Source organism: Aotus nancymaae, unplaced genomic scaffold, assembly GCF_030222135.1.
Source record: "Aotus nancymaae isolate 86718 unplaced genomic scaffold, 86718_ANA_hifiasm-v0.15.2.pri h1tg000004l, whole genome shotgun sequence".
Classification (NCBI taxonomy): Eukaryota; Metazoa; Chordata; class Mammalia; order Primates; family Aotidae; genus Aotus; species Aotus nancymaae.
Genome location: NW_026988415.1, coordinates 30171418 through 30197092, shown reverse-complemented (window position 1 = coordinate 30197092; position 25675 = coordinate 30171418). Strand labels below are relative to the sequence as shown.

The window sequence follows — 25675 nt, the reverse complement described above, 5'->3', positions numbered from 1 at the left end:
TCATTTGTAAAATGGGGCTATTAATAGTACCAAGACGAATCTGTATCAAATGCTGCATACCTACATTTCACAAAAATACTCTCTTTCATTCCCTTATAGTTAGCTTCCTTTACCCAAGTCCTAGAGTCTAATGATCTATTCTCAAAAAACAAAAAAATTTTTGAGACAGAGTTTGGCTTTTGTCACCCAGGCCTGGAGTGCAGTGGCGAGATCTCTGCTCACTGCAACCTCCACCTCTCGTGTTCAAGAAATTCTCCTCTCCCAACCTTCTGAGTAGCTGGGATTACAGTCACACACCACCACACCTGGCTAATTTTTGCATTTTTAGTACACGTGGGGTTTCAACATGTTGGCCAGGCTGTTCTCAAGCACCTGACCTCAGGTGATCCACCTGCCATGGCCTCCCAAAGTGCTGGGATTACAGGTGTGAGCCTCCACACCCGACTTTAATTTTTTAAACTACTTTATTGAGGTATTATTGGTGTACAAAAAGCTGTATATATTTATTGTATATAACTTAATGAGTTTGGAGATAAGTATACAAGCATGAAACCAGCACCACAATCTGTACCATAACCCAAGCATCACATGTAAAAGTTTCTTCTCATCCTCTTATTTCTTAAGTATACGATACAGTATTGTAAACCATAGGCACTGTGCTATATAATAGATCTCTCAAACTTAATCATTTTGAAAGTGAAACTTTGTACCTTTTGACTAATACCACCTTTTTCCCCAGCCCCCAGGCCCTGGCAGTCACTGTTCTACTCTGCTTTGATTTTTCTAGATTCATCACATACATGGTATTATGTAGTATTTGTCCAAAAAGTATCTGGATTAATTTCACTTAGCATAATGTCTTCCAGTTTCATTCATGTTATCACAAATGCCAGGATTTCCTTTACTGAATAATATTCCATTGTGTGTATATGCCACATTTTCTTTATCCATTCATCTGTCAGTGGACATTTAGGTTGTTTCCATGTCTAGGCTATTGTGAATAATGCTGCACTGAATGTGGGAGTTCAGATACCTCTTTGACATACTGATTTTATTTACTTTAAATATATACCCAGAAGTGGGATTGCAGGATCATATGGTAGTTCTATTTTAAATTTTTTCAGGAACTTTCATCCTGCTTTTCATAGTAGGTGCACCAATTTACATTCCCATCAACAATGTACAGGGTTCCCTTTTATCCACATCTTAACTAATAATTGTTTGTTTGTTTTTTATTATAATGGTCATCCTAACAGGTATGAGGTGATACATCATTGTGGTTTTGATTTGCAGTGCAAATCAAATTACCTGGATAATTGGTGATGTTGAGCACCTTTTTCATATACCCATTGGCCATTTTTATGTCTTCTTTGGAGAAATGTCTATTTAGTTCCTTTGCCTATTTTAAAAATTGTGTTATTTGTTTGAGTTTTGGGGATTTTGGCATTCAGTTGTAGGAGTTTCTTATGTATTTTAGATATTAACCATTCATAAGTTATATGGTTTGCAAATATTTTCTCCCATTCTATAAGTTGCCTTTTCATGTTGTTGGTTGTTTCTTTTGTTGTGCAGAAGCTTTTTAGTTTGATACAGTCCCATTTGTCTATTTTTGCTTTTGTTTCTGGTGCTTGTGGTGTCATATCCAACAAATCATTGCCAAGGCCAATGTCAAGAAGCTTTTCCCCTGTTTTCTTCTAGGAGTTTTACAGCTTCAGGCCTTACATTTAAGTATTTAATCCATTTTGAGTTTATTTTTGTATATGGTGTAATATAGGAGTCCAGTTTCATTTTCTTGCATGTATATCTCCAAAAGTAATCAGTTTTGTTAAGAAAAATAAAGTGGACAAAGTAGGATGGCAGGGAGTAAATAAGGTGGGTGAGCAAAGCTTCATTGAGAAGTTGTTTGAGCAAAGTATGAAGGAGGTAAGGAAATGATCATATGATAAGACTATTCCAGGTAGAGAGAACAGCAAGTGAAGGTGCTATAAGGCAGGAGTTCTGGTGTGCTCAAGAAACAGCAACAAGGACTAAGCAACTGGAGCCAGTAAGTAAGAAGGAGAGGAAAATAGAAAGGGAAAACACAGAGGTGTGGAAGCAGGAATCAGAACTTATGGGCCATTGCAAGAATTTTAGCTTTTGCTCTGAGTAAGATGGGAATCAAGGGGTTTTCAAACAGAGAATGACATAATCTGATATATTTTAACAGGATCATTCTGACTTCTATACTAAGAACAAATCATAAAAAGATAAGGGCCGGGCATGGTGGCTCACGCCTATAATCCCAGCACTTTGGGAGGCCGAAGCAGGAAGATCACCTGAGGTCAGAAGTTCAAGACCAGCCTGTCCAACATGGTGAAATCGCATCTCTACTAAAAATACAAAAAATTAGCTGGGCATGGTGGTGTGTGCCTATAGTCCCAGCTACTCAGGAGGCTGAGGCAGGAGGATCACTTGAACCCAGGAGGTGGAGGTTGCAGTGAGTCGAGATCACACCACTACACTCCAGCCTGAGTGACAGAGCAATACTCCATCTCATATATATGTCTTTGATTAGGACATTTGAGTATGGATTAGATACTAGATGATATAAATGGTATTTTTTAGGTATGAGAATGGCATGGTAATCATATTTAAAAGAAAGGTTATCAGTTGGAGGTATATATTACCAGTATCTACTGGTAAAATTATTAATGTCTAGATCTTGCTTTCAGTGCTGCAGCAAAAATAAACAAAAATGGGAGGATTGATAAAACAAAGTAGGTGAAATGTTGATAATTGTTAAAGCAGGTGATGGATGCATGGGATTCATTATGTTATTATATGGAGTTCATTATACTCTTCTGTCTACTTTTGTATATATTTGAAATGCCCATAATAAAAGGTAGACAGTGGCCAGGCATGGTGGCTCATGCCTGTAATCCCAGCACTTTGAGAGGCCAAGGTGGGAGGATCACTTGAGCCCAGGAGTTCAAGACCAGCCCAGGCAACAAAGAGAGACCCTGTCTCTACAAACAAACAAAAAAAATTAGCCGAGTGTGGTGGCACATGGCTGTGGTCCCAGGTATTCAGGAGGCTGGGGTGGGAGGCTCGCTGGAGCCCAGGAGGCAGAGGTTACAGTGAGCCAAGGTCATGTGAATGCATTCTAGCCTGGGCGACAAAACAAGACCTTATCTCAAAAAAAAGAAAAAATGTAGAGAGAAAAAAAATATGTATATAACATTTTACTTAGTAAAGTAATTCTACCTTCAATAATTTATCATAAAGGAATAATCAAGAAAAAATAACAAAATAAATAACAAAAAATAGAACAAAAACCAAAAACAAACCAAAAAATTATTAGATATTCTGAAAGATAAGTAAAAAGATTCTCATCTTAGTGTTCTCATAATAGCTAAAATTTGAATAACCTAAATTTCTAACAGTTGGAAAATAAAAACTATGGTATAACCCATGTGGTAAAATACACGCAGTCCTTAAATTGTTTTCAAAGACAATTTAATGATGTTAAAAATGGTCACAATAAAACATAAAGTGAAAAAAGCAGAATGGAAAATTGGATACAATATTATCACAATTTTGACTGAAAAGTATCTATAAATATACATGTGTATTTTAAGGGATAAGAGTCTCACTCTCACCCATGCTAAAGTGTTGTGGCACCATCATAGCACATTGTGACCTCAAACTTCTGGGTTCAAGCAGTCCTCCCACCTCAGCCTCCTGGGTAGCTTGGACTACAGGCAACCACCACCATGCCTAGCTATTTTTTTTTTTTAATTAAAAAATAACTTTTGGGCTAGGCATGGTGACTCACACCTGTAATCCTTGTACTTTGGGAGGCTGAGGTGAGTGGATCACATGATATCAGGAGTTTGAGACCAGCCTGACCAACATGGTGAAACCTTGTCTCTACTAAAAATACAAAAAGTAGTTGCGTGTGGTGGCAGGCACCTGCAATCTCAGCTGCTCAGGAGGCTGAGGTAGGAAAATCACTTGAACCCAGAAGGCAGAGGCTACAGAGAGCCGAGATTGTACCACTGCATTCCAGCCTGGGCAACAGAGTGAGACTCCATCTCAAAAAATAATAATAATGATTTTTCGTAGAGACAGTCTCACTATGTCGTCCAGGCTGGTCTCAAACTCCTGGCCTCAAGCAATCCTCCCACCTCAGCCCCCAAAGCTCTAGGATTACAGGGGTGAACTACCATGCCTGGCCCTATAAATATTTATAGATAAAAGACTTTAAGGAAATATGCTCAATTATTAATAATATTCTTTATGTGATAAAATTTTAGATCTTTTGATTCTTTATGCTCTGTTTTTCTAAAATTTTCTTTGATATACTTACCTACTTTTATTAAAACAAGCAGAAGAGGGGAATGTAAATTAGTTCAACCTTTGTGGAAGACAGTGTGGCAATTCCTCAAAGACCTAGAACCAGAAATACCATTTGACCCAGCAATCCCATTACTGGGTATATACCCAAAGGAATATAAATCATTCTATTATAAAGATACATGCACACACATGTTCATTGCAGAACTGTTCCCAATAGCAAAGACATGAAGTCAACGCAAATGCCTATCGATGATAGACTGGATAAAGAAAACGTGGTACATGTACATCATGGAATACTATGTAGCCATAAAAAGGAATGAGAAGACGTCCTTTGCAGGGACATGGATGGAGCTGGAAGCCATTATCCTCAACAAACTAATACAGGAGCAGAAAACCAAACACCAGGTTATCACTTATAAGTAGGAGCTGAACAGTGAGAACACATGGACACAGGAAGGGGAACAACACACACTGGGGCCTGTTGTGGGGAGGGGGAGGGAGAGCATCAGGAAAAATAGCTAATGCATGTGGGGCTTAATAGCTAGGTGATGGATTGATAGGTGCAGCAAACCACCCTGGCACATGTTTACCTATGTAACAAACCTGCACATTCTGCACATGTATCCTGGAACTTAAGAAGTATTATTTTTTAATTCAAGACATCAAAAAAAAAAAACAGGAGAGACTATAAAAGTTTCAGGTTTGGCTGGGCGTGGTGGCTCACGCCTGTAATCCCAGCACTTTAGAAGGCTGAGGTGGGTGGATCACGAGGTCAGGAGATCGAGACCATCCTGGTCAACATGGTGAAACCCCGTCTCTACTAAAAATACAAAAAATTAGCTGGGCATGGTGGCGCGCGCCTGTAATCCCAGCTACTCAGGAGGCTGAGGCAGGAGAATTGCCCGAACCCAGGAGGCAGAGGTTGCGGTGAGCCGAGATCGCGCCATTGCACTCCAGCCTGGGTAACAAGAGTGAAACTCCGTCTCAAAAAAAAAAAAAAACAAAACTTTCAGGTTTAGACCTTTTGACCCAGTAATAAACCTAATATAAGGATAAGGAAATCGGCCAGGCACAGTGGCTCACAACTGTAACCCCAGCACTTTGAAAGGCCGAGGCAGGTGGATCACTTGAGGTCAGGAGTTCGAGACCAACCAGGCCAACATAGTGAAACCCTGTCTCTACTAAAATACAAAAATTAGCCGGGTGTGGTGGCGCATGCCTATAATCCCAGCTGCTTGGGAAGCTGAGACAAGAGGATCACTTGAACCCAGGAGGCAGAGGTTACAGTGAGCCAAGATCATGCCTCTGCACCTCAGCCTGGGCAATAGAGCAAGACTCAGTCTCAAAAAAGCAAACAAACAAAGGAAATAGTCAAATATGGATAAAGATTCCAAGATTCATGTTCCAGGGCATTCATTGAATTGCTGGGTTTTATTTGTTTGTTTGTTGTTGTTGCTCGAGTTCCAGTGATTCTCCTGCCTCAGCCTCCCAAGTAGCTGGAATTACAGGCACACACCACCATGCCCGGCTAATTTTTGTATTTTTGGTAGAGAAAGGGTTTCATCATTTTGGCCAGGCTGGTCTTGAACTCCTGACCTCAGGTGATCCGGCTGCCTCAGCCTCCCAAAGTGCTGGGATTACAGGTATGAGCCACCTTGCCGGGCTGAATTGCTGTTTTTATTAGCAGAAAAGTTGGAAATGTCTAAGTGACCAACAAAGGAAGAATGATTAGTCATGATCCATCTATAATATGCAGCTACTAAATGTTTTCAAAGTATGAAATACAGAAAATGCTCATGGTATAATAAAAAGAAAGCTTGGTAAATTACATGTTCAATATGATTTCAAATACATTTTTTAAAAATGAAAGATTGGAGACAGACAAAATGTGAGCAGGTTTGGGGTGATTTTAATTTTTCTGTTTTTTATTTCTGAATTGTCTACACTGATCATGTATTACTTTATAATTTAAACAATTTAGTCTGGTCATGATGGTACATACCTGTAATCCCAGCACTTTGGGAGGCCAAGGCCGGTGGATCACCTGATGTCAGGAGTTCAAGACCAGCCTGGCCAACATGGTGAAACCCTGTGTCTACTAAAAATACAAAAAATTAGCCGGGCATGATAGCATGCATCTGTAATCTCAGCTACTCGGGGGGCTGAGGCAGGAGAATGGCCTGAACCTGGGAGGTGGAGGTTGCAGTGAGTCGAGATTGTGCCATTACGTTCTAGCCTGGGCAATAAGAATGAAACTCTGAGTCTGATTTGTATATAATGAGGGAAGCCTGTTTAGCTGTATGTCTCCTGGCAGTGCTCACTAGTCTGGTAGCAAAATTGGGCAATAGGGGATGGTAGTCATCTAGCATTAGATGTGTTTGGCAAAGATTACAGGAATCCGTGTTGCTCGTCTACTTCCATGGTTGACGTGAAGATGTTTTTTATAAACTGTAAAGTTCTACACATATAGTAGTGGTAGTTTTTGATCTATCCCCATGCCACTGTCCAAATTCAAGTCCTCATTATTCTTACCTGAACTTATTGACTACTCTTCCTGCCTTCACTCTTTCTCCAAATCATCTTTTACATTACTGCCCAGAGTTCTTTTTCTGAAGCACCGGTAAGATGGTGGTGTTTTTTTTTTCCCCTTCAGAAACCTGTGTTGGCTATCCATGTCTGAACTTTTAAGCCACAAATTTGAGGCCTTTTTAAATGTGATCTCAAACTACCTTTCTACCCTAATTTCCTACTACATCTCCATGTACTGTTTGCTCTGTCCTCATCCTACCTACCTTTCCCTAAATATGCAAGGCTTGGCTAACACTCTGTTCTTACTCATGCTACATCATGTAAAACATGTGAAGGACAAACTTTGGACTTACAGTTAAGATGACTTGTATTACTGCTTTGATTCTGCTGTTCATAGGTGGCTATGTGGACTTTAATATATTATTTTAACCTCTTTGAGCCTCAGGGTTTTTTAAAATTAATTTCTTCATCTTTATAATGTTAATACCTACCTCAAAAGTTGTTAGAATTCATTCAGATAATGAATACGAAAGCATGTTGTAAGTAGATGCACAGTACACATGTATGGCATTATTTTCGACTTACCTCTGTCAGTATGCTTTTGACCTCAAATAACAGAAATCCAACTGAAAATGGCTTAAACGATGAGGAAGCAACTCTGGAGGTAAGGCAGTTCCAGGGTTTTTAAATTCAGCAGCTCATAGCATTGTCCTACTATCTTCCTGCTTTGTACTCTTTGTTTTGTTCTTTTGGGCTTGTTACGCTCATGGTCCTAAGATGGCTGCTAATAGTCCTAGTTGTCACATGAAGACAGCAACGTTCAGGTGCAGGAAAGGAGAAGTCCCATTAGTATGCCCCTTTTTAAGAGTGAGGAAATCTCTCCAGAAGCCTCCCCTCACACCCCACCCCATAAACTTTGCCTAATGTCTAATTCATAGAAATTGTACCAACACCTAACCAGTCATCACTGGGAAGGGAAATCAGCTAATCTTCATTAGCTTAGACCAATCATGATTCACCCCCTGGTACTGGCCCTCACCTCTCCTGAAGGAACAGATGCTCAGGAAAAGGACAAAGTGGGGGCTTTGTTAGGGAGGGAAAAGATTACGATAGCATGATGTCTTCAGGGTTGACCCAGGTTTGTTAGGGCAAGGAGATGAAAGGAAGAAGTGCTAAGTAGTAAATCAGCATAAAGGGGAGCTTGCTTTTGGTGACTCAAGATTTCAGTCAGGCATTATACAAAATGATGAAAGAACAGACGGGGTGGGAAGAATGTGAACCTTTGGTTTCGCTAGTTTTACATTGCAATTTCAAAGTTTATCTTTATGTCCAAGTAGGTATGCGGTGGAACTGATGAAGACCCTGATGATAAAAATGCACCCTTTCGGCAACGGCCATTTTGCAAATATAAAGGACATACTGCTGATCTCCTTGATCTTTCATGGTCTAAAGTAAGAAATTCTTATTTGAATCGCATATTAATTCTGTTTGTAACGAGCTGATGCTGTAGTCTCAAAGCACAGTTTCTTCTCTGGGAAACGTCAGATTTTTTACGGCCTTCAACTGATTGGATGGTGATGATCATCATCATCATTATCACTGTCTACCACATCATTATCACTATCACTAGTGCATTTTAGGCACTGAGGACACAGACAAAAGTTAAGTACTTGACATGTGCTCTGTTCGTATCCGCAAAACAACCTTATGAGATTGTTGATGTTTCCTTATCAAGAATTAAAAAAACCAAGGATCATACATGTTAAGAAACATGCCTAAAGGCATATAGCTACAGTTAGGGGATTTTAGGTTGAAACCACATGACTTTGGAGCATTACTCTGTAGCCCATTCCAGTGTCAAAATAGTTAATCACTACAAGGAAACAGGATGACAAAAATAACAAATGTGGTGGCATGCGCCTATAATCTCAGCTATTCGGGAGTATATTTTCTTTCCTGATGTTCTTTCCGTTCTATCTCTTAGGAGACAGCAGTAATATGATTTAGTATCTATCCAGCTACCTAATTGTCTCAAGTGAGTAATGTGCATTTTTAAGAACTGGTGCCAGCCTATAAACAACCTGGTCTTCCTGGTCCCTGATGATATGAATATAGAACACCAGTCTGTGAAGGGATAAGTACAGACACCAAGAGTAAACTGTTTAGAAGTGTTTATGGCAGTTTTTCAGAATAAGTTTATGCCTGTTTAATCTTTTAAAACCTGGGCTTCTATTTTGTATAATAATACAAAATGGGGCTTATATTTTATATGCCTTTTATTTTTATTTCAGTTTTGTAGTAATTATTTTCTGTATTTTAAAATAGTTTCAGTCCACAACTCATTAGAAATCAAAAAAAAAAAAAAACAGTCCTTCACCAGTCTGAGAAGCACTAGTCTAGATGAGTTATTTCAATGAGGTGCTGCCCCATACAGGAATGGTTCCTAAGGGTCTATCCTCATATCCCCAGCCCCTCCACCCCACCCCCATCCAGAGGAAAGGAACAAAATTTCTGCAGCAAGATTCTAAGCCCCTCCAGGGTAGGAACCAGATACTATTTTACTGTTTGTTTGTTTTTTAACACCAACTCAAACCAGATACTGTTTCTCTTTAATGTCTAGCACAGTGTTTATAGTGAGTTTTTCTCTTTGTTGAAGATGTATTTTGTGCCAATAACAAGAATTACCCTGTTAATTCTTACAGTAACAACCCCATGAGGCAGACAAGCTTTGATTTTGTCTCGATGAAGAGATTGAGCCCCTGTGACCTATCTAAAATCACAAAACTAGTTATGGGTAGAACTTAGGTTTTAATCTAATTTATCTGACTTCCAAAACCAGTGCTTAGTTTAAGAAAATTATTTAATTTCGTTTATTTAATAAGTATTAAATTCTTATAAAAGAACAAGTCTTTCTTAAAGAATACTTATTAAGAACAAGTCTTAACATGTCTTCTGCACCTTCACTTAATATTTTAGGGATGTCTGCATACCTCTTTCATATGCTCAAAGCAATGAACTATCGCAGGAATTTAATACAGTTAGTTTTTGTTTTTGTTTTTGTTTTTTTTGAGATGGAATCTCACTCTGTCTTTAGGCTGGAGTGCGATCTCAGCTCACTGCAACCTCCATCTCCCAGGTTCAAGCAATTCTCCTGCCTCAGTATCCCCCAGTAGCTGGGATAACAGGCATGGGCCACCACACTCAGCTAATTTTTTTGTATTTTTAGTGGACACAGGGTTTCACCATGTTGGCCAGACTGGTCTCAAACTCCTGACCTCAAATGATCCACCTGTGTTGGCCTCCCAAAGTGCTAGGACTACAGGCATGGACCACCACGCCTAGCCAAATAAAGTCAGTTTTCATGAACATAGGTTCATGACTGTTTTTATACACTTGTTATTTTTTTTTTTCTCCTCCACATCATGGATTTTTTGGAGGGGAGCTTAGCAGGCAGCAGGCTGGCAGTATCCTCATCCCTCTCAGCACAGTGGGAAGGGTTTCTCCCATCCCCTGATGAGACCTTTGTGAGATTATTCCTAATACTTAGTCTCAAAGCATATACATATTAAAGTCAATGTTAAAATCATTTCAGACTGATTAAGGACACACTCAATTGACAGTGCTCTTAATAGTCAACAGGAAATTATAAGGCAAACTGCATTTACTCTTCAAAACTTTTCTGGAACTGAGTGGATCTTGAAAATAAAAGTTATTATTTCAAAGATTATTGTAGATCTTCTAAATTCTGTTTTTTAATTCCTTACTTTTAATCATAAAGTATACCATCTATTTGAAAACAGGTATACCACATAAAGTGTGTCTACCTCACAGGGTTGCTATATAATGTGAAGAACAATGCTTTACACATCGTAAATATGCAATAAATGTCATCATTGCCTTGATTTGTTTAGCACCTTTAGGCACATCAAAGAATACAGGGGTGTCAGTTGAGTTTTCTCATTCAGTATAACTCATAGTTCTCCTCCTTAAATAGATTATGTTTAGGAATTAATGAGCTTCTGCCAGCTGAAAGCTTTTGATAGATAGATGGTTGGTTCCTGGGCAATGGGCCCATCACAGTGCCTAAGTCAGTTACACTACCATCTTCTAGCCTTGAACATTCTGTAATCTATTCTGAAAGATTTGACAATTGCTCTTCTCTAATTTTCTTGCCTAGGATTTGACAGGTACACAATAACTTTTCATTTCCATGCTGCATTATAGGATAATCTTTTGAAGACATTTTAAATGACAATTAGAGATCTTTATGAGTTAAAATTCACCAGTGTTATCAGTGTGAAAATAACTGAACTAAAGTGACAATAAAATGAATAGATGCCTTATACTGATAGCTAAGTTCCAATATATGCAGGCAATGATAACTGAGGCACACCGTAGAGTTCTCTGCTGCTGCCTGGCAAATTTCTTTAGACATTGACAAGATTCATCCTAATTTCAGAACAGGTAATGTGAAAAAGTTTTACAATCAATGAAATATGGTATTTAGCTGTTTGCGAGAAAATAGGATCCTCCAAGTGTATTTGATAATCTTTTGTTCTTTCCAATGCTGCATTTAACAATAACAAAACTGTTGGGATACAAAAACCAAAAGTTCACTTTTATTGTATAAATAGGGTTCTTTTTCATATAGTGATAACCTAATCAGTGTCATTTTCTTCATAGAACTACTTTCTTCTTTCTTCTTCAATGGATAAAACAGTCAGATTATGGCACATTTCTAGAAGAGAATGCCTTTGCTGTTTTCAACATATAGATTTTGTCACTGCCATAGCTTTCCATCCAAGAGTAAGTAACTGTTTATACATGTTTTTGTTACCCTCTAAGGAAGGTGAGAGAACCTGGTTTCTCTAGAGGGCAATTGGATTACAGGAAAAAAATTATTAACAGCTACATAGTTATGAGCAATTTAATTTTGTGTTTCATTTTGCTTTAGAAATGAGAAAGGAAATATTCTGCTGATCTGCAGTAGAAAAACTGGGGATGTTATATTCTAAACGTAATAGTAAAAAGTTATCCTAAATCTTTATTAAGACATGCAGAGTATAAATAATGAAATTAAGTATCCTGTTAAAGATGAGAGATACTGCACATGGAGGAAGAAGAGACAGCAGATGGATAAATGAGAAAGGGAAGTACCTCAGCAGAAATAGAAGACTGGGGAGGGAAGAGACAGAGGAAAAAACTGAAAGAGGCAAAGACCAAAATTCATTACAAGATATACTGAATTTGTATTTAGTCTTGATATCTCTTCTTTATTCCTTTTCAGTGTGAAAATCATTTCATATCTTTCCCCCAGAAAGCAAGTATTTCATATGATTTCAACCAAAGAAAAATCTGCTGTCATGGAATTGCAGACCTATTATATGCCCTTAGAGGATAGAGCCACCAAATGCTTAAGGCTAAATTAGTTATAGTTTTTTGCAACTGTAAGCAAAAAGGAAATCACGTGTTGGTGCTGACTACACTAGCTCGATTAAAATAAGCAGAGGTCTCAAGCTGACCCTAGCAACAAGTTTCCCTCACCTATGTTGATGTTACGATCACATTTCCAGTGGTGTCCTATATGTTTAACACCCATTATCTTTTTAATGTAACATTTTAATCATATTCATATTTCTTCATCTTTTCCCCCAGATAAAGGAGAAGACTGACTTGTTTTCAATATGCTTTCCTTCCCTGAGCAAGCTTATAACATAAGCAGTGATAATTCTGAACCCTTAGAAGACTTGGTTAAAAATTTTTGAAATTTACAAACATTTAATCTAGGCCAGGCATGGTGGCTCACGCCTATGATCCCAGCACCTTGGAAGGCTAAGGTGGGAGGATGGCTTAAGGCTAGGAGTTCAAGACCAGCCTGGGCAACACAGTGAGACTCCACCTCTTATCATACACACACAAAAAAGATTATGTTAATGCTTACCAGTTTTGATGATCAAGTCATTAGAGTCTTCTTTCTGAAAAACACCCCCATCCCTGTCCCCTATACATATAACAAAAGGATACATTTACCCCATCAACCACTGTGAGCAAAATCTTTCCATCCATAAATCTTTCCTAACTCTATTTTAACTATAAAGTATCAGGGTGAAAAGAGATATTTGGTTGTCATCGTTTTCTTTTTTATTCTTTTTCTTATCTTTTCTTTTTTGTTTGAGACAAGGCCTCACTTTGTCACCCAAGCTGTAATTAAGTGGTGCCGTCTTGGCTCACTCCCACCTCAACTTCCCAGGCTCAAGCAATCCTCCTGCCTCAGCTCCCCAGATAGCTGGGACTACAGGCATGCACAACTATGCCTGGATAATTTTTGTATTTTTAGTAGAGTCAGGGTATTGTTATGTTGCTCAGGCTGGTCTCGGATTCCTGGACGCCAGCAATCTGCCCACCTCAGCCTCCCAAAGTGCTGGGATTACAAGCGTGAGCCACCGCACCCATCTGATTGTTTTCCATGCAGTATTTTATTATTTATTAAAGTTTCTGTTCAGCCAGTTTTTTTTTTTTTTTTTTTTTTTTGAGACAGGGTCTCTAGGCTGGAGTGCAGTGGTGCAATCTCAGCTCACTGCAACCTCAGCCTCCCGTGTTCAAGCAATTCTACCTCAGCCTCCCGAGTAGCTGGGATGACAGACATGCACCACCACACCCAGCTAATTTTTGTATTTTTAGTAGAGACAGAGTTTCACCATGTTGGCCAGGCTGGTCTCCAACTCCTGACCTCAAGTGATCTGCCCACCTTGACCTCACAAAGTGCTGGGATTACAGGCATGAGCCACTGCACCCAACCCAGCCAATGATTTTTCATAGTGCTTTTATTTGGTTTTATTTTGGAAACTATGAAGCCCTATTTCTAAAAATTTTACTGACCTGGAGTGTTTTTAAGAAGGGCTGGGATTAGCCAGGTATGGTGGCACATGCCTGTAATCCCAGCTACTTGGGAGGCTGAGGCAGGAGAATCTCTTGAACCTGGGAGGTGGAGGTTGCAGTGAGCCGAGATTGTGCCATTGCACTGCAGCCTGGGCAACAAGCGAAACTCTGCTCAAAAAAAAAAAATAAATAAAGCAGCGGTGGCAGGGGAACTGGGAAAGAATAGGGTAGTGATGAGGTTTTTTTTTTAGGAAATAATATGACTCCTACTATAATGTCAAAGGAAGCAAAGTAGCAGAGTTATGAAAGAAATAGCAAAACAGGCCGGGCATGGTGGCTCACAGCTGTAATCCCAGCACTTTGGGAAGCTGAGGCAGGTGGATCATCCGAGGTCAGGAGTTCAAGACCAGCCTGGCCAACATGGTGAAAACCCATCTCTAATAAAAAGACAAAAATTAGCTGGGCATGGTGGTACATACCTGTAATCCCAGCTACTCAGGAGCCTGAGGCAGGAGAATTGCTTGAGCCCCAGGAGGTGGAGATTTCAGTGAGCCAAAATCCCGCCACTGTATAACAAAATGGAGATACACACACATAGATATATAGATATAGATATAGATATAGATATAGATATAGATATATGTAAAAATTCTGACTTAGAAGACTAAGTTAAAGTATTTTTACCTGTTCGACTCTTCTACTGGCAGACATTGAATAGAGCCTACTATACCATAACCATGGAAATGTCCATCATTTGTAGCTTGTCTCTGGCAGGTTTCAGAGATGGGTAAGAATAATAATCTTTTGCAAAGAACAGAAAGAAACTCTTAGGGTGGAGGGAAAGGGGAAAAAAAGAATAATCTTGGCTGCATATGGTGGCTCATTCCTATAATCCCAGCACTTTGGGAGTTTGAGGCAGGTGGATCACTTGAGGCCAGGAGTTCGAGACCAGCCTGAGCAACATAGGGAGACCCCATTTCTTTCTTTCTTTTTTTTTTTTAGATGGAGTTTCGCGTGCTTGTTGTCAGGCTGGAGTGCAATGGCATGATCTTGGCTCACCGAAACCTCTGCCTCCCAGGCTCAAGCGATTCTCCTGCCTCAGCCTCTTGAGTAGCTGGGATTACAGGCATGCACCACCATGCCCAGCTAATTTTGTATTTTTAATAGAGATGGGATTTCTCCATGTTGGTCAGGCTGGTCTCGAACTGCCGACCTCAGGTTATCCACTTGCCTCGGTCTCCCAAAGTGCTGGGATTAAAGGTGTGAGCCACAGCACCCAGCCAGGGAGACCCCATTTCTATAAAAAGTTTAAACATTAGCCAGGTATGGTGGTGTGCTTCTTTGATCCCAAGTACTTGGGAGGCTGAGGTGAGAGGACCACTTGAGCCCAGGAGGTTGAGGCTGCAGTAAGCCGTGATCAAGCCTCTGTACTCCAGCCTGGGCAACAAACGGAGACCCCATCACCAAAAAAAATACATGTGTATATATATCTTACGTTGCCAAAATCAAAACAAGCTTAGTGGTAGGACTGATTTAGTTTAAAGCAGGTGTCTCAACCCTAGTACTATTGACATTCTTTGTTATAGGAGGAGAGAAGGCTGTGTGTTATAGCATGTTTAGCAGCATCTGGCCTCTCTACCCACTAGATACTGGTAGCATCCTGATCCTTCCACCAGTTGTGACAACCAAAATGTCTCCAGATAATGCCAGATGTCCCCTGTGGGATCAAATTGCCACAGGTTGAAAATCCCTGGTTTGAGAGCAGAATTTGAATAATGAAGCAGTTATCTGTTGACATGGTGTTAGAGTTCCAAAAATGACTGGTTTTGGGGGCCACTAACTGATGTTGCTCTTTTATCCAAGCATTACATGTATCCCAGAGGAAGGTATAATATACGATAGATTTCCCATAGCATGTTCCTGAAGGGTGTAGCACCTCCCCTAACACGCCCCCCCAAAAAAGTCTGTGTTTAAATATGTTGAAAAATGCTACCTACTTTATCCTCTTTTTGGAGGTTCAAAATGCAGGTTAACTGAGAATCATGTTTAACTTTCTGTTACCCAGAATTTCTCAAAGTTACTTGATCACAGAACCTTCTTCCATACACTACACACTCAAACACATTATCTGTTACCATCCGTATCTTGCGAAAGGCATTTTAAGGATATGATAAAGTAATTAGAACCTTATTTCTGCAAAATGAATAGTGAGGTTTCTAATTGTTGTTACTGCTTTCGGTGCATAAAATAAGGCTTGCTTAAAGAATAGTAATTTTTAAATGAATTTTTTTTTTTTGACGGAAGTCTCTGTCGCCAAGCTGGAATGCGGTGGCGCGATCTCAGCTCAGTGCAACCTCCGCCTCCCAGGTTCAAGTGATTCTCCTGCCTCAGTCTCCCTAGTAGCTGGGACGACAGGCGCGTGCCAGCATGCCTGACTAATTTTTGTATTTTTAGTAGAGATGGGGTTTCACCATGTTGGCCAGGATGGTCTCAATATCTTGACCTTGTGACTCACCCACCTCAGCCTCCTATAGTGCTGGGATTACAGGCATGAGCCACTACACCCGGCCCTGAAATCTGCATTTTTAAACTATTATAATAGACTTACTGATTTGATATGCTAATGAGTTTTTTCTTGATGAGGTAAAATGGAAGCTTTCTCTTTTGCCACCTTTTTAGGATGACAGGTATTTTCTAAGTGGGTCATTGGATGGAAAGCTCCGCCTTTGGAACATACCTGACAAAAAAGTGGCTTTGTGGAATGAAGTAGATGGTCAGACGAAATTGATCACAGCTGCAAATTTCTGTCAAAATGGCAAATATGCAGTGATTGGGACATATGATGGCAGATGTATTTTCTATGATACAGAGGTAAATTATTGTTTTCTGTAAATTATATAATTTTATACTTAGTAAACACTTTTGTGATTTTGGACAAGTTGTTTATCTCCTCTGAGCTTTAACTGCATTTTCTCTAAATTGGGAGAAATAATACAATGTCTGTCTTAAGAGTTGGAACAGATGACTTTTGAGATTTCTTCTAATTTGAATTTAAAAAAAAATTTTTTTGAGACGGAGTCTCTCTCTGTCACCCAGGATGGAGGGCAGTGGAGCTATCTCGGCTTACTACAACCTCCGCCTCCCGGATTCAAGTGATTCTTGTGCCTCAGCTTCCCAAGTAGCTGAGACTACAGGCACATGCCACCACACCCAGCTAAATTTTGTATTGTTTGGTAGAGACGGGATTTCACCATGTTGGCCAGGCTGGTCTTGAACTCCTGACCTCAAGTGATTCACCTGCCTCAGCCTCCCAAAGTGCTGGGATTACAGGTGTGAGCCACCACTTCCAAGCAAAAAGAATTATTTTATAGAGACAAAAGTCTCACTCTGTCACCCAAGTTAGAGTGTAGTGGTGCAATTACTGGCTCACTACAGCCTCAAACTCTTGGGCTCAAGCAATTCTCCTGCCTCAGCCTCCTGAGTAGCTAGAATTACAGATGCAAGCTACCACACATGCTCCTAATTCTAATATGTTAAATGTATGATTTATTTTTAGCATTTGAAATACCATACACAAATACATGTCCGATCTACTAGAGGGCGCAACAAAGTTGGAAGAAAAATTACTGGCATTGAGCCTTTACCTGGAGAAAATAAGGTACTACAGTATTCAAAACCATGTCTCTCTATACTATATACCTAGATTCTTGAAAGTTAGTTATTACTATCTTGGCAAAAAATGTACTCTTTTTCTTGTAGAATACTATTTTTTCTAGTTTTGGGGTACATTTGTATGTGTGTAACACCCTTTTTTGGTTGTAGCTTAACTTGTATTAAAAGATGATATTTTTAACTTTTCATTTGATCTACTTTTAGATATTGGTAACCTCAAATGACTCCAGAATCAGACTATATGATTTGAGAGATTTGTCACTCTCCATGAAGTATAAGGGTTACGTCAATAGCAGCAGCCAGATCAAAGCAAGTTTCAGGTAAATTGGCAATGAGATATTCCCAAAAGAGATCAGAACATTTCTCCCCTACTTCTATTTTTCCATTGGTCTGTGCCTTATGTTTAATGGGGTTTTTCTTTTCACTTTTGCAACTGGTATTTTATTATCATGCAATACTTTACCTTGTCCACCTATATAATCTATAGGATTAGAATTTCCCCTGTTCCGCAGATGAAGAAAACAAGACTCAGAAAATTAAGTGATTGGCCTAAAGTCATAGTTGTAGAGCCTGGATTAGAAAACTCTCATCTCTAAAGTTTTTGCTTTTGTACCTTTGTTTATGCTTTTAAGAGGGGGCTCATCCTGCCACTCCCCTCCCTGCCACATTGTCTTGAACCTTTTAGGAAAGGAAGGAACCTTTTAGGACACTAAGAAAGCATTTTAACACCAGACAGCCCAGTGTCCTCTATTCAAAACTTTACATATCATTATTATTTAAATTTCTAATTTGGGGCCAGGCAAGGTGTTTCACACCTGTAATCCCAGCACTTTGGGAGGCCGAGGCAGATGGATCACCTGAGGTTGGGAGTTCCAGACCAGCCTGACCAACATGGAGAAACCCTGCCTCTACTAAAAATACAAACTTAGCTGGACATGGTGGTGCATGCCTGTAATCCCAGCTACTCGGGAGGCTGAGGCAGTAGAATCACTTGAACCCAGGAGGTGGAGGTTGCGGTTAGCTAATATCACGCCATTGCACTCCAGCCTAGGCAACAAGAGCGAAACTCTGTGTCAAAAAGAAAAAAGGAGGGGCCAGGCACGGTGGCTCACGGCTGTAATCCCAGCACTTGGCACTTTGGGAGGCCTAGGCAAGTAGATCACAAGGTCAAGAGATCGAGACCATCCTGGCCCACATGGTGAAACCCTGTCTCTACTAAAAATATAAAAATTAACTGGGTGTAGTGGCACGTGCCTGTAGTCCTGGCTACTCAGAAGGCTGAGGCAGGAGAATTGCTTGAACCACAGAGGCGGAGGTTGTGGTGAGCCGAGATTGCACCACTGTACTCCAACGTGGCGACAGAGTGAGACTCTGTCTCAAAAAAAAGAAAATTTTGGGTTCTGGACACTCTCCTGAAATTGGGTTAGCTGTCTTTTCTTCTTTCTAGCCCTCTTCTTTCAGCCCTTTTCTTACCAATTCTTTTTTCTTGAATTATACAGTAATTACCCAGTAATTCAACTGGTAAAGCATTCGTCTTCTGTCTTTCACACCTTAAATTATCATTCCTCCCAATGTAAATTAACTAACATCATAGTTACCTAGAGCACTGATGCAAATACAAGTGCCAGGCCACTACATCATACCTACACATTTAGAACATCTTGAGTGACACCATGAGTCTGTGTATTCAACAAGATCCTTCGTGTGTTATTTTAGGTATCACAAAGTAGGAAGCACTGATAAAGGAAACCTTTAAACATACACACTCACATTTTATTTGTTTTTTCTTTCTTTCCCAAATTCAGCCATGATTTTACTTACCTCGTTAGTGGTTCAGAAGATAAGTATGTTTACATATGGAGTACTTACCATGACCTAAGCAAGTTTACTTCAGTCAGGAGAGATCGTAATGACTTCTGGGAAGGTATTAAAGGTAAGTAAATACTTGCTTTTGTGTGTCTTATAAGAGAATCAGGTTAAAGTGGATATGTACTAGAAGTAAATTCATTTAGGCATTATTTTAGAGAGGCAGTTTGACAGTGATAAACTGCTTTGCATTTGGCTTTGCTTGTTTGATTTATCTATACTAAGGAAGAACTTTGGTCTAAAATTTGAGAAGTCAGGGAGTTTCAGAACTTTTATGTGGCATGTTTTTAGAAAATGTTTTTGAGTTTTAAATCACTCGTAGTTACTTCTGTGTTAGTTTTTAAGGATATTTGGTATATAACATACACTGTTGTGTTTATCTTGATGTTTGGTATTCCATTTGTCAATTATCTTGAAGTAAATTTTTTCCACAGCCCACAATGCAGTTGTTACATCAGCCATCTTTGCTCCAAACCCAAGTTTGATGTTATCTTTGGATGTGCAATCTGAAAAATCAGAAGGGAATGAGAAAAGTGAAGATGCTGAAGTTTTGGATGCCACACCTTCTGGTAAATCTTTATTTGCCCTATTTTTTTTCTAGTCAGCACTTAGTAGCCTCATTTATCTCATATCAGTATAATGAGGTTTTCACTAGTATAAAGAATATTTCTTTTTTCTTTTTTCTTAAGGCAGGGTCTTGCTCTGTCATCCAGGCTGGAGTGCAGTGGCCCAGTCACAGCTCACTGCAGCCTCAACTTCCCTGAACTCAGGTGATCCTTCCACCTCAGCCTTCTGAGTATCTGAGACTACAGGCCTATGCCACCATGCCCAGCTAATTTTTGTGTTTTTTGTGGAGATGGGGTTTCACCATGTCTCCCAGGCTGGTCTCAAACTTCTGGGCTCAAGAAATCCACCCAACTTAGCCTCCCAAAGTACTGGGATTACAGGCGTGAGCCACCAAAGAATATTTCTTGTTTGCAACTTAATGGTTGTCAGATATCCATTTCTGAACATGTCAGTAATATATTTCCTGAAAGTTTTACTTCTTTTACATTCACCTGAGAATTAAAAATGAAAAATTTGGATGTTTATAACTATTTATAGGTAACCATTCTCTTTAGAGAAGTGCAAACAACATATACAAATGTAAACCTTCTTTATTATCTGTCTCTTCTACTAGTCTAATCTCTAGAAGACAGAGAGTTTTCATGTCTTATTTATTGCTGTATTGCCAGTGTCTTACACAGTGCTTGCCTACATATAGTAGGTGCTTAATGAACAGCTGTCTTATGAAATGAGTTAAACCCAAATGAAGCAGGGCTAATTTTTCTACTTGCCACAAGTTAACAGCTTCTCGAGATAGGTGGCTGTTTACATGTTTGTATATTTTTAGTAGAGACAGGGTTTCAACATGTTGGCCAGGCTGGTCTTGAACTACAAATTTCTTGCCATTTGTAGCATATGCTTTGAGAACAAGTATTCCAGTTTTACAAAGTGCTCATATTAGAAAGGAAGAAGAAAACAAGTAATATTGAGTGCCAATCAGTTATATAAAAATCTGTAGTAGTCCTGCTAGTCCTTAAGAGTATGGTAAGACTATGAAAATTTGGACCAATTGTTAGTGAAAACAAGTTTGTATTATTAATACCAATCGTGGCTGAGCATGGTGGCTCATGGCTACAATCTCAGCACTTTGGAAGACCAAAGTGAGCAGATCACTTGAGATCAAGAGTACAAGGCCAGCCTGGCCAACATGTTGAAACCCCATCTCTACTAAAAATATAATAAGTAGCCAGGTGTGGTGGCACATGCCTGTAATCCCAGCTACTCAGGAGGCTGAGGCAGGAGAAATGCTTGAACCCAGGAAAGTGGAGGTTTCATTGGGCTGAGATCCTGCCACTACACTCTAGCCTGGGTGACACAGCAAGACTCTGTCTCAAAAAAAAAGAAAATTGTGCCAGGCATTGTGGTGTGTACCTGTAATTCCAGGTACTTGGGAGGCCGAGGCAGGAGAATTGCTTTAATTTATATATATATAAATTGTTTTTAATTTTTAAATTATTGCATAATAGTTTATTGAATGTATTGTCTCACACTACAGATTACAAACAGGTCATAAAGCCACAAGAATAGATACAATATACAAAGAGTACTTCTAAAGTATTTGAATGCTAAAAAGTTATCAAGTACTTTAATCTCAAGTAATTTTTCTTGTAATATTATTTGCACTATCTACTCCACTCGCTACACTATTCGTCTTTGAAGAAAAATTTTGATAACAAAGATGAACTTCAGTTTAGCACTTCTCAGTACAAGATACAAAAATAAACCAAGTTAGAATGATTAAACCTTTACTAAATGCCTATTTATGTTCTGTTTTTCTTTCCTTCTCAGAATCAAATCCAGCTTCTCTCTTCTAACTTAAGTCATTTAAGTTTTTCTTTCTTTTTAATTACCTTTGTTTGTAGGTAGGTAGGTAGGTATATATATATGTATGTATGTATGAATGAATGAATGACTGGGTCTCGCTCCTGGCTAGAGTGCAGTGGTGCAATTTTAGCTCACTGCAACCTTGAACTCCTGTCCTTAAGCAATCTTCCTGCCTCAGCATCCTGAGTAGCTAGGACTACACGTACTACCATGCCTAGCTAATTTTTTTTTTTTTTTTTTTTTTTTTTTTTTTTGCTTTTTGGTAGAGACAAGTTCTCATTATGTTGCCTGGGCTGGTTTCAAACTTGTAGCCCCCAAAAGGTTAGTCCTCCTACCTTGCTTGGCCAAAGTGCTGGGATTACAGGCATGAACCATCACACCTGGCCTATTTTTTTTTCTTTTCTTTTTTCCCCAGCGCTACCTTTTTACATTCTATATACCTCCCCTGCACATTCCACAGGAAGTTCTAGCTTTTAAAACAATTTGAGGAAAAGTAAAAAATACAGTTTTTTTCCTTAACTTCTCAAAAATGTACCACTTTAACAAGATTCAGTTAACTAACTGGGTCCTTTTTCAAGAACCACAAATTTTAGTGGATTGTACTCAGATTTGTGTTTGTCATTTGTACCCATGTAGGTGTAGTCTAAGAATAAACTCTCAGGCTAGGCATGGTGGCTCACGCCTGTAATCCCAGCGCTTTGGAAGGCCAAGGCAGGCAGATCACGAAGTCAGGCGTTCAGGACCAGCCTGACCAACATGGTGAAACCCTGTCGCTACTAAAAATACAAAAATTAGCAGGGCATGGTGGCCCATGCCTGTAATCCTAGCTACTTAGGAGACTGAGGCAGGAGAATCGCTTGAACCTGGGAGGCGAAGTTGCAGTGAGCCGAGATCGCACCACTACACTCCAGTCTGGGCAACAGAGTGATACTGCATCTCAAAAAAAAGAATAAACTCTGTCTTAAACTGAAAGTGTGGGATCAGAAAATACATCCAATTGCCCTCTTTCTTTGTTCCTGACATATTTAGCAATTTTAGCCCAAATTTTCCTTATGTGTAAAATGATAACCTAGTTTACAGGGTTTTATTAAGAATTAAATATGACATGTATAGGCTGGGCATGGTGGTTCATGCCTGTAACCCCAACATTTTGAGAGGCCAAGGCGGGAGGATCACTTGAGGCCAGGAGTTTGAGACCAGCCTGGAGAGCATAGCAAGACCCTGTCTCCACAAAAAATTAACTAGCTGGGCACAGTGGTGTGTGCCTTAGGGAGGCTGAGTTGGAAGGATCCTTTGAGCCCAGGAGTGTGCGGTTACAAGTGAGCTATGATGGTGCCAGTGCATTCCAACCTGGGCAAAAGAGTGAGACTTTGTATCTAAAAATATATATATACTTGTATGTATAAAAGTGCCTGGCAAAATGCCTGGCATGTAGTAGGCATTATTGTTATTTTCATTATTATTGTGTCTTACAAAGCATTTTGTGTATATGATGAATTCTTTTCTTCTCTATCCTTTCTCATATCCCTGAGTCCTTTGCTGCTGCTGCTACTACTGCACAGCACTGCTATGAGATACACCAAAAGAGTGGTAAAGGAATGTTCAAAGGCTTAGGATATGTTTTTAGCACATTTAAATGAAACCATTTGTGTGACTCATCCTGTACACAACTTGCCAATTAAAGCTTGGATTATTTTCTTTTTTAAATCTCAAGTTAAAATCTCAATTTTTACCTATGTATAATAGAGTTAGTTAACACTGAATTTGTTTATTAAATGTTTTTATGCAACTGGCAAATGTAAGAGGTAAGCATCTATGCCATTCAGCATAGTTATATAGCTTTACAGTAAGGACCATATGGCAAAAGGTTCTGTCAGCATTCACACAGCGAATGTGTCTACTTCATTTCATGGCAGTTTCAGTGTGTCTGCTATACAGTAAACCTTACTGGCAACCTTGTTAGACACCCCTGTTAGCAACAGACTTGCTAGCTGGTCCCGTTCTGCCAGTACTCAAGTCCTGGGGCTGAGTGACACACTAGCTTCTTGCCATGCAATGAAGCATTAGATGACTTAGATGCCTAGGTTGCCTAGGAATAAATCCAAGCATCCAGGCCCCAAGAGACTATAATATCCTCAAGCCAGGGAAAGACCAGGTAAGACAAAGCAAGTCGAAGTGAGCCTCAGAGAGGAGGAGAGATTCAGCAGAATGAAAGAATTACAGGAGCCAGCCAGAAAAGGAGACTGAAAAGGTGGGGATCTTCTCCCCTGAAGGTGGAGGGTCATGGGCATGTGATAATTGTGGCAGCAGATTTCATATTCCTTTACAAACCAACTTAAAACTTTTTTTTATGCTTTTAAGGTATTATGAGGACAGATAACACAGAAGTTCTTCTCTCTGCTGACTTCACTGGAGCAATCAAAGTGTTTATTAATAAAAGAAAAACTGTATCTTAATTTGAAATGACATTTAAAATAAACATATCAGTAAGTTTCTATATGTATCAGAACTGAAAAAATATAGTGTTCCAGGCTAACATACTTTTTTAATTTTTATTGAAAGTTGTTCAAATATAATATATTTTTTGAGAGGCAGTGTTAATGATCTAGGAAACCCTGGGATGATAGAATAGAAAGGAATATGGCTAGAATAACATTGCCAGACATTAGGCTTTATGTTGTGTTTTGTTTGTGTTTTTGTTGTATAATTATGAACATGCACAGGTTTCTGCATGAGAAGATATTAATATATTAATCACATGTGTGTGCCTTTTGGTTACATGCATTAAATCTAACAGAGTTAAATTATTTCAGTGGCTCTTTTGGCCTCTTACTAGGGGAGATAGTCTTGTTTCTAGCTTAAACAATTTTTTTTTTGCACAAAATTTCATTTTTAAGAAAAGTGGTATCTTTTGACTGAGTTATTGTTTTGAAAATGTTATCTGGTTTCCAGTAGGTCAATAACCATGTGTAAATGGTTTTTATAAATTTCTCAATTTGGGGACAAGATTTTTTTGTGGTCTAAATTGTGGGCTTAAGATTCTTTTCTTTATATGTGTACATATAATTTTTTTTCTTTGCCACACTGGAGCACAATGTTTCTATGTAAAGAATTATTTTCATTCTTTATCCATGAGCACCAGGCTTTGCTCACTTAAAAAAAAATTAAGCCACATTAAGGAGTGAGTCTTCTTTTTTACAATAATGTAAAAATGAAACTGTTTACATTTTTTTAAAGCATTGTAGTTTTTAAAAATTAAGCTGTTTTGTTTTGTGTTGTTGAATTCGAAAGCCTTTGTAAATATCAATGCAATGTACCAATGAAATAACATCTGGGGCAATGGAACCCTGATCATGTTGTTGATGGTTAGCATATGTTTCTGAAAATAAAATATGTATTATTAAAAGTTGGTCTCCAACACTTGTTTAAACATGGCTTTATTTTTAATTAACTTCAGTAAATCAAGGAATGCAAGAAAAATAAACTCTTGTTTTAATCATTTAAATTTTAGCAAACAGAAGACCAGATTTTAGATCCCTAAATTATAATGCATTAGTTACATACCTTTAAACATTTTTTAATTCTAGCTTTAAATTGAACATGGCTAAGAATTCATCTATATGCTTATATGTTCCTTACTGCATTTGTTTTCAGCATGTAATTGAGAAGTTGCGGAGCCACAGTCATATCCTTGTTAATCTAGCATGGTCTTAGAGTGTTCTGGGCTTTCTAGTAAATTACGTACTGTTTGCTGCTTTCTTCTTGCCAGTGCTGTGCCCTCTCCCTCTCCCCTCCCCTCCCTCCTCCCCTCTCCTCATCTCTCTTTGGTTACTTTGGCTCCCTCATTCTCCTGTACTCTCCCTGACTGACTGAATTGTTATGCCATTGACGTTCTAAAATCCAGGCACAGTTTCTTTAGTCTCAGGGTCTGGGTGGCATTGTGATTGATCCAATTTTTCGT

General features: G+C 39.1%; 1 protein-coding gene across 1 annotated transcript in view; it reads left to right on the top strand.

The window, feature by feature from the left end:
• Positions 1-25132, top strand: part of WDR44 (WD repeat domain 44) — a 92795-nt gene extending 67663 nt beyond the window's left edge. Inside the window, exons 13-20 of the mRNA XM_012475991.2 lie at positions 8205-8318; positions 11551-11673; positions 16426-16617; positions 17303-17404; positions 17623-17738; positions 19224-19351; positions 19719-19853; positions 24076-25132. Coding sequence (XP_012331414.2) covers positions 8205-8318; positions 11551-11673; positions 16426-16617; positions 17303-17404; positions 17623-17738; positions 19224-19351; positions 19719-19853; positions 24076-24170 — 1005 coding nt within the window. The 3' untranslated portion in view covers positions 24171-25132. The remainder of the gene's footprint in view (positions 1-8204; positions 8319-11550; positions 11674-16425; positions 16618-17302; positions 17405-17622; positions 17739-19223; positions 19352-19718; positions 19854-24075) is intronic.
• Positions 25133-25675: the final 543 nt, after the last annotated feature.